Source organism: Truncatella angustata (genome assembly GCF_020726525.1).
Source record: "Truncatella angustata strain MPI-SDFR-AT-0073 chromosome Unknown BKA67scaffold_5, whole genome shotgun sequence".
NCBI classification, from domain to species: domain Eukaryota; kingdom Fungi; phylum Ascomycota; class Sordariomycetes; order Amphisphaeriales; family Sporocadaceae; genus Truncatella; species Truncatella angustata.
The window spans coordinates 3,217,568-3,232,581 of record NW_025763385.1 but is presented as its reverse complement, the minus strand read 5'-3'; the positions used below and the strand labels follow the sequence as shown (position 1 = coordinate 3,232,581).

The 15,014-nt window shown below is 50.5% G+C and overlaps 3 protein-coding genes across 3 annotated transcripts; 1 reads left to right on the top strand and 2 right to left on the bottom strand.

Annotated features, from left to right (window-relative positions):
* Window positions 1–1,341: 1,341 nt before the first annotated feature.
* Window positions 1,342–3,341, bottom strand: BKA67DRAFT_625562 (SNF2 family N-terminal domain-containing protein; the record flags this gene model as incomplete). Its single annotated transcript, XM_046105534.1, has 2 exons — window positions 1,342–3,108; window positions 3,171–3,341. The coding sequence occupies 2 exons, from the start codon at window positions 3,339–3,341 to the stop codon at window positions 1,342–1,344; spliced, it is 1,938 nt and encodes a 645-aa protein (XP_045957781.1).
* A 2,107-nt stretch (window positions 3,342–5,448) lies between these two features.
* BKA67DRAFT_593326 (uncharacterized protein) lies at window positions 5,449–7,217 on the bottom strand (the record flags this gene model as incomplete). Its single annotated transcript, XM_046104936.1, has 2 exons — window positions 5,449–6,433; window positions 7,207–7,217. 2 exons carry the CDS (start codon window positions 7,215–7,217, stop codon window positions 5,449–5,451), a joined length of 996 nt encoding a protein of 331 aa, XP_045957780.1.
* Window positions 7,218–14,602: 7,385 nt separating this feature from the next.
* Window positions 14,603–15,010, top strand: BKA67DRAFT_647360 (uncharacterized protein; the record flags this gene model as incomplete). Its single annotated transcript, XM_046105955.1, has 1 exon — window positions 14,603–15,010. The coding sequence occupies one exon, from the start codon at window positions 14,603–14,605 to the stop codon at window positions 15,008–15,010; it is 408 nt and encodes a 135-aa protein (XP_045957779.1).
* Window positions 15,011–15,014: the final 4 nt, after the last annotated feature.

Genomic DNA, 15,014 nt, shown 5'->3' with positions numbered 1-15,014 from the left:
AAGTTGAGGAGCCCTCTTGTACAGCATCCATAGTATATAACGACACGTATTTTACTGAAATGTGTTAAAGGATTGGGTCTCAACAATACTGTGATGTATGGTCTAAGTCGACTAACTTTATCTGACAAGTGATGTTCCCTGCGCGTAATATTTAGCAAGGGTATTTGCTACAAACTCTATCGCTTCATCATCCTTGTCGTTTTCTCGGGCAGCTAACGGCTACATCGTGTGTGCATAGTTCACCCATCTACTGCGTGCTGTGTCCGTCCATCGCCGAGTTGATTCCTTTCCATTTCTGACCCTGCAACTCAGCAATACGGTCCTCGACTGTATCCTTGACCAACAGCCGGTGGAACTTCACTTCTTTCACTAGGCCTATGCGAATCACTCGGCTAACGGCTTGGTCTTCGATGAACGGGTTCCAGAAGGGATCCATCAGAATGACACGAGACGCGACACTCAGATTCACACTCGCCTTCCCAGCATGGAGCGACATCAGCATTACTCGCACGGGAGCAATGCTTGTCTTAGGTGCATGAGAAGAGGTGTTTGCAAAACACTGTCCTGGTTGTTAGCATCGGTGTCGCATAATCATGGGTTCGGGATCAAGCCAGTCTGATCGCAAACGATACCTAGAAAGGAAAGCCTGCTGTAGTGATGTATAGTATATATATACGAAAGGCTATCTGACGAAGCAATTGAATCAAGCACATGGCTCCGCTCAGAAGAAACCCCGACCATGGAAACCAGTCAATTCCCAGCACTCCTTGGTCTCGACCGTCTCCCTTGTCCGAGCAGACCGAATAACGATCACAGCTTGCAGAAGCAGCTATTCACCTCAGTTTATGACTGGTAGTGGGACCTCCAATAACGTTTCTTCGGTTAAAATAGAACAAACGCCATATCACTCCGGATAGCAAGTTTAAATTTTCTGCGTAATTCCAGCGAAGGCGAACAGGATAGAGCCGAGTAGCTCGCCATTCAACCCAAGAGTCGAGACCCTATGATCCCAAACCACAAGCAGCAACCGACAATGTCGCCCGTAACCTGTTGACATCAGGGATTGATTAGACACTCAAGCCAGGAATATATGAGACTTGAAACGGACATCAAGCAAGAATCACACATAATACATCCTCCATAGGGGCCGAAAAGCTTATCGACGCCGATCTACCTTCACTCCAAAGTCGAAACAATTGCGCTTCAGGTATTGTCGAGGTGCCAAACGATTCCAAAGAAAGGACTGTGGACGAAAGAGATCTTTCAGCACGGGTCAATCGGACAAGGCGCTATGTTATAGCCATAAGGCCCACGGTACCCAGAGAGACATTCTTGTGCTTTTTAACGGCTTGAAACATCCAGGAGAAAGCCCAAGTCATTGGTATTCAATGCACCCACATGTACGGCATCCTGATTCAACACACCATCGACCTGCTTCCGCTTGTGCGCCTGTAACTCGACAATGCGATCCTCGATCGTGCCCTTGACTAGCAATCGATGAACCTTGACTTTCTTTGTTTGGCCCATACGATGCGCGCGACCGATGGCTTGATCCTCGACAAATGGGTTCCAAAAAGGATCCATCAGAATGATATGAGATGCAGCAGCCAGATTCAAACCAGCATTGCCAGCATGCAGCGACATAAGAATCACTTTCACCTTGGAATCTGCTGCCGTGAAGTCGTCTACAGCTTTGTCCCTGTGAACGGACCTCATGCTGCCATCGTAGCGGCAAAACTTGATCATTGCTTTGGAGATTTGGAGCTCGAGGAGGTCGAGCAGTAGAGTCCATTGCGAGAAGATAATCGTCTTTTCCCCTGTGGCTTGGATGTCTCTCATAATATTCATGCACTTGGCGATCTTGGCTGAACTGGTGCAGCTTTGCTGCAGATATGCCATAGGCTGCGGTTGCGGCCGTGCATTTCCCTTGGCGATGACGGGCTCTCTCAGACGATGTTCACCTGGGCTGGAGTCACTGGATCGCTGCATCTCATAACGCGAATCGACAGTCCTTTTCACGCATGTTTCGCAGCCGCTTTCCACAATCGTGTTTGCCACAGTGGACTTCTCGGGGATTGCCTCATTTGTCTCTTGAAAGCGTTTGTCCGAACTTTCACCCATGTTGGATTCTCCGACATTGTGGTTTGAACCTACTAGACCATCATCGTACTCATGGCGTACATCATTATGATGATCAACAAGGTCTCCCCGGGGCGTGTCGGTAGAGTTACGCTGCTCGACGTCCCCAACGATCTCCACAGGGTAATTCTTGACCCTGGAAGACTTCCGGCTAATCGCGTAAAGTTCTGGATGACAGCAGGCCTGCCTCAGACGCAGGAGCAGGCTAAGACTCGTCGAACGATGCTTACTTGTACCATGAAGGAGATTTGATACGTGCTGCTGGGCTTCCAAGTGTATGTTGTTGTACATGACCTCTTCGTGATCACTCAGAACTACGTGCTCGGTGACTTCCTCCTTGATTGGCAAGGAGATGATCGGTGAGCCGTCAACTAATGAGTCCTTGGTTCTTCGGAGCATCATACCATTGAGTAGTGCTTGAAGCTTCTCCAAAGCCACATGGTCGGATGACGTCTCACCTTGTCTCCGTTGCAGAGTCTTGAATGCTTCTCGAAACACCTTTGGATCGCTGTAGCTTTCGACTTGCAGAAACTGCATCAACCCGGCCAGATCATCTACAGAGTTCATCATTGGTGTCCCGGTAAGACACCATCTATGTTCTGCCCGCACTCTAGACACAGCCTTGGCTGTTGCAGTGTCTGCATTCCTGATGAGATGGGCTTCATCGAGAATGACGCGATGGAACATCGAATCCGGCCCGAAAATTGGGAACTTTCTAGTCAAGTAGTCGTCTCCTAGAAGAGAACCTTTGTCGTCAGATTCCCGATCTGCAGCTTCATCGTATGCCTTCACTTCGCTACGTAGCTTCCCATACGTTGTCAGCACAAGGTCCGACGATCGAAGTCTTTCCAGTGTGCATTTCGTCTTTTGTGTGTTGAGAATTCTGAGGCCATACTCTGGCTTAATCTTCGATACGGCCTCGCGCTCCCATTGATTTACAAGTGCTACCGGAGCAACAACAAGCGTAGGCTGCTGGAGTTAGTGGAGCTAGGATGAAGAGGTTGGTGGGAACTCACATTCGCCGTGCTGACACTGGTAGAGGATCGCCAGTGGAGACGAGTTAAGATCAGGGCTAAAGCTGTGATTGTCTTTCCCAGACCCATGGCATCGGCCAGAATACCACCTTTTCGGCTTTTGTCCTCTTCCACACCCTGCATCCACTTTAGTGCTATTGCTTGATGCGCATAAAGCGCATCTGTCATCTCAGGTGGCGATTCATTGCCTTTCCACTCACTGTTGCTATCTGTAGACATATCTACTTGGAAGCGCTGAACAGGGAGATCAAATACTGTCGTTCGTGCACATTTGATTATACTTTGCTTTGCCGCCGGACTGTCTATCGTGGCTGTCGCATAGTCAAGGAACTCGTCGCTCATAGTGCCTAGATCGGTTGCGAAATGATGGGTGGTAGGTGGGCTTAGAATGTGATTGGGCGCACTTCTCATGAGCGATACACTGTCGATATCCCATTTTGAATGAGAAGTTAATTCTGTTTCGATACGAGCCGGTACTGTGTAATTCCTGGTCCCGGTGCCGGGCCCTGTATCAGCTTCAAGAGTCCCTTTCTGCGGAACATTGCCCATGAACAAATCGTTGTAGCGATCGGTTACAAATGATTCGTCGGTTTTTATGGTAGACATCGCGTATCTATATTTTTGATCTCTTCCTAGGGGACTTGTCATGCTCTCAACAGAGTCTGTGCTACCAAGGCCTGGGTCCAACACAGGAGGTAGAAAGAAGGGCACTTCTGGGCTGTTTGGATATGCAAGATAGCCACCTCCATAGGTATTCGAACAGTAATCGCCGGGATTGTGTGATGAAAGGGTTTTGACCCGTGTGGCACGGAGATCGGAATGCCCGTGGCAACTAATTTCGTAAGGTGGGAAGGCTGGGGTTTGCTTCCAAAGGATGGTTGCAGCGCTACAACCGTCAGTCTCTGAACGAAGCCTGCTGCGTTGGGGTTCTGCGACGAGAGGGTTCGGGTCGGTAGCAGCACTGAAAAAGTCGTATGTTCGCTTCCCGTTACGATTGCATTCGCTATTTTCAACAGCGTGCGTTACTATGCTGCCTGAATCTCATAATGTTAGAAACCAATCCAAGGTCATTCAAGCGTGTCAAGGACTCAAGTCATGGTATGAAACCCCAGGAGCCTGCAAGGAAATCAAAGGACAATTATCGCACGTCCCCAAACTTACAGTCCTCGCCCAGCTCTTGATCTGTGCTTGAATTTTCAGAGCATATGGCTGTTGGCATAATAGATTGCTGATGCTGCCAATATCTAAATAGAGAGTTCTGCTGATCGAAAAAGGGGTTTTGCGGCCCAACTGAACGAGTTTTCATCTCGATAGGTTCTTGTGCGTTTATTTCTGGGCATGTCTCTAATATTGTCGATGGTATATTCTGAGAGCGATCATGACCAGAAATGCCGCTGAAGCAGAGGTCATGACAAGTTTGTAATTCATCCTTCGACATGGTAAGCTTAGCCTCGCAGGTGCTGGTGTTCGTGGTGATTAGGCAGTTGAAAGGGACTAAGGAAGAGAGGAAGTAAGATCTAATGGATTACATGCAATTTATCTGAGTCGCACGGAACTAGCCTTGACTCGCTCGGTTGAACAGTTGGACCGGGCCGAGTTGATAGCTGAGTTTGCAGATTTTGAGAAACCCGAGCCTCATTGAAAATAGGCATTACTATGCTGTGTTATTTAAGGGACGCTCAATCTAGGGACCGTCTACTGACTCGGTAGAACACTTCCTTCCGCATGTAATGATAAGTAAAAGTGCCTCAGCTAGCTGAGCTGGACTTGGTTTGGACACAAATGACCGAAGCCTATTCCGGCGCCTTTACAGATGGTCAATCTCCAAAAGCCCTCTTATTGTCCCGCAGTATGATCCACATCAGGCTGACATGGAACCTTGAATTCCTATGTTAAATGATGGCTCCGCGCCTAATATGGATGTCGAAACAGTTTCGCTCTCCAAACATCCGCCTTTTCCATGCCCCTTCCATGAGGGAACTAATTACCACCCAAGCGTTTTATTAAGAAACGCCAGTACTGATACTTGAAACAGAATACTCTATGAAGAAGAGACACGGAGTCCCTTGGCTTACGAAAGAGATATACGAAAAGCACATGCTGGCGCAGGCCAGAAAAGGCGCCACATTCTACTCGATACTAAATGCATGATATAAAACCATTCAAGATGGGACCAACCTTCGGATGACGAGCGTCCTGACTATTTAGTCTCATGATGACGATGGAACTTGCAAACTGGACATGGGAGGCCGAACAATAGGTAATGTGAACTGTTCTAAGTACTTTCTACCATATCAAACATGGAAGACTGCCCGGGACGGCAAGAAACCCCGACCGGCAATCGCTGGATTGCCGACCATGAACCGCTCGCGCATCGCTGGTACGAACTACCGTTGACGCATCTCCAGTCGCCCTCAGGAGTACAAAGTGTTCCAGCAGAAGAACTGCTGATACTCAGAAGAGGGACTACGGAAATGGTAGAGGTGCGTACAATGATTGAAGCGGAAGAGGTAATCCTAGCTATCCCAGAGCTCTCCACTTGTGTATGGTTCGTGGTAGCTGTGCTTGACAGGACCGAGGCGGCTGTCGAGCCACACATTCCCGTTGGGCCAATAAACGAAGTAGTAGCGCCATTTAGTCTCTCAACATCTTTGCCGGGGTCAGGGAAAGCGACATCATAGCCTTGAGCAACCCCACAGCCATTGCCGATATGAGCCAGAAAGATGTTCGGGAGCGCATTGAAATTAGATACATCTCCCCCTTCGCCCGTCAAGGTGATGGGGCCACAATTCATATACATTTCACGATTTCCGACCTTATTGAACCATGTCCAAGCGATTGTTGCGGTTCCATTCGGGATATCAGTCGGAATAGTGAAGTTGTACTCGTAGGGGTCCTCAGCTTCAATATTATCTCCCATGTTACCAACCTGGCCTTGGGCAGGACAACCCCCCTCGATTGACTTGATGACCCTCCATACAGATCTACTTCCTGGCTCTGCGTCGTAAGTGATCGAGACTTGGCATGATCCACCACCATGCACCGTCTGGCCTCTGAATTTCAATAGGTTTGTAGAACCAAGAGCGTAAACATTAGATGCACCCTCCAAAGCGTAGACTCCTTGCCGTTGTTTACAAGGAAAATCCAGACCACTTCCGTCTAATGGACTATTGTTTAGCGTAGACAGGCCGTATGGAACTGGGTCTCTCAATATCATATGTGCTACTGCAAGAGCCGAGACACATGATGCAATGAGCGCACTTGAAAGCATCGTAAAGTCGAATGTACTCTTTCAATGAAGCGACTTTTAGGTTTCACAGCAGAGTAGGTTACTGTGCTTAAAGGCCTTACATATGTATTACAGTAATATGTAGGAACTTGGTTTTGCCTCATACAGTAGTCATCAATCAGACTTGTACTGTAGAAGTCGCATTCGGAATTCCATAAGCAACGTAACCTGTTGTATGGGCCAACAACGGGCATACAGGCAGACGCAAAAGGGATTTCCATTCTTGGCGACAAACGTCTTTCATGAAAGAGCCATTTCTGGCCTCCAGTTTGAAATGACGAAGGTATTAGCGACTACATATGTATGAATTTAATTAAAGGTGACTTCCTTTATTTGTCTCTCTTCTCTCTTCTCTTTTTTTATACATGGACGGTCCATGTTTAGCCCTCACTTACAAGTACACATAGGTACGGATGCTGGTTTGCCTTGTGGATTGGAGCGAATGTCTTGCCATCTGCATAATAATATACAATATAGTGCTCCAGAACTGTCCATATATATCATCAGCGCCGCGAGGGTACTTATTGTGGTTAGAATAGGGAAGGATCACTTCATCATGGTATCTCAAGGGTCCGAAAAAATAAACCTGGGCCTGAGTTGTTCAACTTATTGGTCGTAGCCATTAATAGACTTATGGCTGAATCTCAAAACGTGATTGGTGCAGTAGTGTCCCTTTTTTTCCGCCAGCAGGGAAAGAACTGGACTCCTCCTCAAGCTCGGGCTGCACCCTTATCAGAGTCAGACCTGCGGGGCATGCTGGCGGGCAGAGTCTAGTCATAGGTACTAACTTTTTTTTTTCCAAGGCCATGAGGATTTTGAGCAGCACTGCGTATGGTATGTACTATACTGTAGCATGGTGCGAAATGTCCCTACTTTGTTGGTCAGTAGTTTGCAAGACCCCAAAATGAGCGAAAGAACATCTTTCAATACATACATAGAACGGCGAAAATGTTATTTGATCTTCCCTAATTTTCCCTAGTACTATTTATTAATCACCTTCCTGAAGGAAATGTCAAACCCCGCCTCTCACTGCCTATAGGTGAGACATGTTTTTCCATTTCTCTAGTCTCTATTTTCTATTTTCTCTAGTCTCTATTTTCTCTCTGTTCTTGGTATGAAGAATGATCAAGGATGCTGCGACGCTGGCAAAATAATTGCGAGATGATGTTCCGGATAAATCGCAAGAACCGCAACTTCGTACCGGGCGGCATTGCCACCGTTTTATTGTTCCTTTTTGTTCTGTCTCTAAGATCTAGAAGTCGGCAATCTTTACCGCAAGCCGCTCTGCAGACTGGCCATTCTCACTCGGTGCCTCCAGCGATAACCACTGAATGCTCACCTGCGATGAGAACTACAAAATACAGGCTTCCTTTCACGTGCCCCAAATGCCATCTGATTCCTCCAAAGATCTGGCAGATCCTGCTTCCTCATCCAGACAACCCCGCTACTTCCCCCTTGGATGCTAAGAACCTGGTCGACACACCAAGTTGGCTTGTGCAAAATCCGGGTTACGACTACATTCTACTCGGCCAGAAGGAGGCCGACGACTTCGTCAACGCGCACTTCTCTGCTGATGCAAAAGTGTTGGAGGCATGGCGAGCCTTGAAGGACCCGGCAGTAAAGTCGGATCTCCTGCGCTACCTCATGCTTTTCATCGAGGGCGGTATATATACCGATGTAGATACGAGGCTCTGAAGCCCATCGACGTTTGGGTGCACAACAACACACTTTTTACAACTATTTTCCTTGGCGCCCCGCTGTTAGGGCGCGACCAGGCAATTAGGCTAATTTAGTGGCACCTTCGAAGTATACCCTTAATATCTCTTGGCATTGAAAAAAAAATCAAAATCTTTTTGACCTGAATGACAACGTCTATAGACCAGCCGCCTGACACACCCGCTTCCAGCCCGGGGACTATAAGCGATGGAGCTTCTCTGCCTCGCACCCCAAGGAAGCCATGCGGCCCCACTACCCCGAGCAGGCTCCGCCAAGTCCTGCTTAGTGACATTGCTAGCAGCCCGTCACAGGTTACTGAAACCGACTACACACCATCCTCCCCCCTAAACACTAGAGGCAGTATAGGCAGGATCAACAGCATCATTGGAGCTAAGCGACCACGGATTGAAGACATCACCGCTGAGGTCAACGACAGAAGATACACTGCCCACGATGATGAGTGCAGAACGAGCTCTGGCGACTGTCAGAATCAGGTCGCTGCAGTTCTTGAACGAGACATGCGCATCCAGCAAGCAAAGACAAAGCTGTTTCAGGACTGTGCGAAAGCAATTGATCAAGTCCTCCAAAAAGCAGGCACCGACCTTTACCTCTATGCAACGGAGTTCCGCTCCTTCTTCGCAGACCGCCTTGATGAATGGCTTGCAGAACATAGGTCGGCACCGCGGACGGCCAGTGCTGCAGCGCCGACAGGAGAACTTATCAAACCATCCTACGCCCAAGTAGCTGCCTCGAGGAACACTTCGGCTCCATTGCACAGAACTCAACAAAACGGAACAGCTGATAAAAGAGGCACGGACCGTACGGACCGGCCACGCCGCAAGGAGCAAGAAGACAACCGCATATTTGTGCGCATGGATAACTCCCGACTCGAACCATATGGCGTCAAGTCCACCCTCGTGCGAAGACTCGGACTCGACTATCTGGAACTCCGCGAGGTTACCCGGTGCGCTTCCGGGTTTACGCTGCACCCACGGGACAAGGCAACCCAGGCAAAACTCCTGGCCCTCCAGAGCGAGATTATCGACATTCTCAAAGCACAGAAAATTGAAGAACATGTCGTGTGGCACCACTACAAGCTGCGAGGCTGTCCACGAAAAGTCATGACAGCAGAGGGGCTTACCATCGAGATCGACGAAACGGCTGTTGCCAACGAGGCAGAACTTCAGACAGGCGTGAGGCCTGTGAGGTGTGTCTTGTCTAAGCATACATCTGATGGTGACGCAGAGACAGACTGGCTCGTCTCCTTTACGGGGGAAATCAATCGGCCGTTCAGGCTCTTTGCACACTCCATGACGTCGTACCGTCTACGCCGGGAACCCCGAGTTCCCCAGTGTGGAGATTGCTTCTCCTTTCATGGCAGAAATTACCGTTGTGGAAAGAGAATCTGCGGAACCTGTGCCAAACCAGTACACGAAGGCAGCTGTGGCAAGCCAATCCCCAAATGCGTCAACTGTCACGGCCCGCATGCTGCCACTTTTGAGAAGTGCCCGGCACGGCCGAAAGTGGTGAAAGGAATTATTCGCAGACCAGGCGCGGAGCAATTACGTGAGATAAGGCAGGCAGGCGACCGTGCGAGGTCTCAGGCATTTAGCTCTGCAAAAGAGAGTACTGTCGCTCCGGGAAGCGGCAGGACCGAAGCCAGGGATGACGGGCAGAGCGCTGATGCGATGCAAGTCGAAGATGAAACATGCACGGCTCACGAGAGCCAACAGGACAACAATGAGGAGACGATTATCGTATGCCCGTAAATACAACTAGGAATCAGACACAGACACGACGCGGACACCTTGTTGTGCACTGCGTGAATGCGGCAGGGGGGCAGAGGAGCATTGATGCGACTGAACTAGCTCTTAACCTGGCCGACCACGAAGGAGAGAGGGCGGACATTATCCTGATGCAGGAGCCGTGGGTCGGCGTCCCACCAGGCAGGAGGATGATGGTCAAGGCTCACCCCAACTACAACGTCTTTTCCCCGGTAGACAACTGGGATAGCGATAGAACCAGGCCGAGGTCGCTGGTCTATGTGAGGAAGCACCTTCAAGCCCAACAGCTCCGGCCATACCAAACCAGGGACGTGACGTGGGTCAAGGTACGAGGTATTACTTTTGTTAGCGTATACAGGTCAACCACAGACCCGCAGCAAGTCGACAGGATTTTGGAAGAGTGGATTCCACCGACTGGATGTGTCGTTGCGGGCGACTTTAATGCCGGCGACGCCTCCTGGGACTCAGGTAACCATAACTACCATGGAGGGGAGATGTTGGCCAACATCATGTCTGCTCATGGCTTGGACTTGATCTCCGAGCCCGATGTGCCGACGCACGACGATGGCCATGTATTGGACCTGGTGTTCTCCGACATTCCAATGGCAGAGGCGGCAGTCAGCGAGGCACTCCACTCGACGTCGGACCATGAAACACTCCGGGTCGTGGTACCAATTTCTAGGGATCTGGAACGGGTGACAAGGCCATGTAGATGGACCGTACCAGTTGACAACATACCTGAGCTGGTGGAAATGGTCCATGACAGGCTGCACGAACTTCCATCGCTAGGTTATACTGGGGAGGAGCTAGACGGCTACGCTCAGACCCTGGGTGAGATTATCTCTAGCTGCATCAAAATAGCTGGTCGGAGGACGTCACGATTCCGATCTACGGTTTGGTGGAATGATGAATGCAGAACCGCGGTTGAAGAATACAGAAACGCAGCAAAAAGTAATACGAGTCAAGGGGACAAGAAAACCGCAAGGAAAGTTTTCCGCCAGGTTGTGAGGAAGGCTAAGAGGGAGTATTGGCGGGGTGTGATTGACGGAGCCAAAAGCCCGAGTGATCTGTTCAAAATCATATCCTGGCACAAGATGACAGCAGGTCTGAGCGCGCCCCCGATCATAACCGGTAACAGAATCTTTGAGACACAGCTAGACAAGGCGAACGCACTGCGAAGGGCCACGCTAGAGCGAAACAACGGGGAAAACGACATTCCCAATCCTTGGTCAGTTCCAGTGCGACAGCGGACACCCATCCCCTTCGAAAAGCACGTATCGCTAGAGGAGGCCGAGGCATGCACGGTCGGGGTTAGCAGCACCTCGCCTGGGGTGGATGGTCTTACCGTGAAGATACTCAAGGCATGCTGGCCTATCATTGGGAAGCATGTAACGGACCTCTTTCAAAGGTGCTTGATGGTCGGGTACCACCCGAAGCCATTCAAGGTAGCCGAGGTGGTCATGATCCCCAAGCCAGGGAAGAAGGACTACTCTGACCCCAGGACCTATCGGCCCATCTCTCTCCTATCATGTCTTGGGAAGGGGCTTGAAAGACTAGTCGGCAAAAGGCTAGCATGGACAGTGATTGAACGCGGCATCTTGGCACCACAACACTTCGGGGCCTTGCCGAAGCGTGCAGCGACCGATCTAGTAGCAGCACTCGTCCATGATATTGAACAAGCTCTCGACCAAGGCTTAGTTGCCACACTAGTAACAGCGGACGTCAAAGGTGCCTTCGATGCAGCCCTCGTGGGTCGACTGGTTGTGCGGATGAGGGAGCAGGGTTGGCCCCACTTTCTGATCAGATGGACAGAGTCGTTTATGACAGAGCGTTCTGCCAGGGTGCGGTTTGAGGATACCCTGACCGAGGTCGAACCGCTCCACTGCGGTCTGCCACAAGGCTCACCAACGTCTCCCATACTGTACATGCTCTACACGGAACCCATCTGCGGAAAACTGGGTACAAGGCGGCGGCGATTTGGATATGCAGACGACATTGGGATCCTTAACCTCGGGACGACACTCCAAGAAACAGCCGCCGAGGCGACAGAACAACTGAGAGAGCTTATTGACTGGGGACAAGACAATGGCGTGGAATTTGACCCTGCCAAGACCGAGGTTATGCATTTTTCCAGGAAAAGAGACACCGACAATCCTATTGTCACCCATAGCACCACCCGGAAGAGGGCGGAGCCTTCAATGCGCTGGCTTGGAGTATTCCTCGACAGGAAACTGACTTTCAGAGACCATGTCAAGCACTGGGCGGGCAAGGCAAGCCGAGTGGCGAATCACATCCGCAGTCTATGCAACACCGTCAGAGGTCTTCCAGTAGCGTCGACAAGGAAAGCCGTCACGTCCTGTGTGATCCCGATTCTCACGCACGGCCTTGAGGTCTGGTACCCAGGACGGGAAAGGACGAGACAGGGTAACACGACTTCGTCATGCCGTGTCAAGAAACAGCTCCAGCAGATGCAGTCCGTTCTACGAACGGCAATGAGAGCCATTCTGCCTGTGTGGAGAACGCATCCAAGCCATATTCTGCATTTCGAGTCGCAGATGCCGCCGGCTGAGATACTGGCAGAGTCCATCCGCCGACGCCACGGTTTCCGGCTTGGGCGGGTCGACAAAGATCATCCACTAGTGCGGCGGCTGCCACTACAGGCGCGAAAGGACCCCACAAGACTCCAGAGATGCCATCAGCTAGTCCCCATATTTCCGAGGCCAGAATTGGTCCGGCCATCTTTCAAGAAACCACCACATCGGGGAGGCAAGGATGGAGAGGCTGAGCTGTTCAAAGAATGGCTCCACGAGAGAAATGAGGAAGAAGAGCTGATCGTGTACTCGGACGGCTCGCAGTTACAGGAAAAGGGACACAAGCGCACAGGCTGGGGGTTCACCATTAGGAAAGGCGGTACCACCCAAGAAGTGTACCGAAACCGAGGCAGGCTGCACCGGGCAGAAGTCTTCGACGCCGAAGTGCACGGAGCGTTGCAGGGACTCGCAGCGGCGAGGACGATCGGGCCGAATAAACGACTGTTTGTCTGTCTGGACAACACATCCGTGGTGGACGGGCTAAATGGATCACCACCGGAATCGTCGCAAGCCATCTTTCTGCGTTTCCAGGAGCTTGCATCAGGGCACAGTCCTGGGGTGACGGTCAAGTGGATCCCGGGACATCAAGACATCGAAGGAAACGAAGCTGCTGATAAACTTGCCAAGGAAGGCGCAATGCTAGAAACGAAGATAGATAGCCTGCCCACGGTCGCATGGGTACGGCGGGATCTGAAGGGAAAGAAAAAAGACCATTTTGCCCGCTGGTGGGAGGCGCAAGACGAAGCCAGATACAGAGATGTGCATTCATATGCGGCGGTGTCAAAGAACCTCGTCTCATTCAAAAGGGCTACGCTGCACAGGCTCCTGGCGGCAAGATCTGGCCACGGCGACTTTGCAGCATATCATGAACGATTCGGGCATACGGACTCCAATAACCACTGCACTTGCGGAGAGAGAAAGACACCAGAGCACATTTTCTTCTGCGGGAAATTGCAAAGACACCGACTGCTCCCGAGGCACACGCCAAGGGCGGCTTATACACAATATTTGGGGGAGAAGAGTGCGCAGTGGGCGCGTTTTGTAGAGAGGAGTAACTTTTTCACAAGGACATGCCCGAGATGAAGGGCCGTTTGAATTGACGGACTGAGTGAGTGTTCTCACTCAGGTCCTGCAATAGCGTGGACTGGCACGTGCGCAGGCTGGAATGTATGTAGATACTGATACCTCCAAAACCCTGCGATGTATGGCTCTGGGAGGCGTGGTTTGCCCTAGTAAGGGACGGTCCCCACGTTAAATACAATCAATCAATCAATCAATCAATCAATCGACGTTTGGGTGCCTGAGACATACCGCGATCGGCCAGGGTTGTGATTGGTATCGAATGGGACCAGCTCGACGGTGGAACGTGGGCAGAGATACCACACCGGCTACAATTTTGCCAATGGACCATTGCCGCCGCTCCTGGCCACCCTCCTTTTATCAAGATGGCCTACCATACCATTAACATCCTAGAGAGCCTTGCTGCTAAACGCATGACGACTTTGAACACTCTCGACCTGTCGAGCGTTGAGGTTATGATGGTCGTCCGGCCCGGCGTCTTGGACAGACGTCGTTCTTGAACAGTTCAAGGAGATGGACCTGAATGTGACGGGTGTGGCAGACTTCTCCGGTAGAAGCCAACTGGGCCAAGGTTGTATGGTGATATCCTGATCCTCACCATCGATGGCTTCGGTATGGGGCAATTGCATTCGAATAGTACCCACGATGGTACGACCGGAGGCTGCGCTCTTGAAACACAAGTTCCGAGGGTCCTGGAGAAGTAGTGTCTAGAGCTTGAGGCGGCGAAGTCGCTGTTTGCAAACCATATGCTTTACAAATGTCATAAATGAGGTATTACGCTGCATGTACATAATATGTGAAACTGCATAGCTTCCCTTATGTGACAGAAGATATAGTGTAGTTGGCACTTAAGAAGTAGCCTAGCTTTTTCTGTGGATGTAAGAACTTTGGACTGTGAGACTACTGACTGATCATAAACGGAGGAGATTGGGCCACCAATAATGAATCCAACAGTGGGGTTAGCACCTCATGATTACAGAACTACAAGAAAGAAACAGCGCACCACGTGATCATATACTTTTTGGATTGTTTTTAGTTGTCGAAAGCCATACGATAAACCCGACCCCCGAGGAGGAGATGCCCAGCATAATCGATCAGACAACCGGGAAGGAGTTCAAACCCAACTTGCTCATCAGCACCAAGAACCTCACGAGAGGACTGGGAGGTCAGATCAGGGAGATGGCGGCCATCACGTCGATGTTCGAATCCATAGAGGCGTTCAGAACCAAGGGCATGACCAAGCCCAGGAACCCGATGATCTTGACGTTCGAGGATCAGAAGAAGGTCAAGCCGAAGTTGCCAAACGGCCCGGTTTTGATCAACGGCAAGAGACTCAGCATCAGGGACACCAACGGCTCCATCAGGGAGCTTGATTAAATAT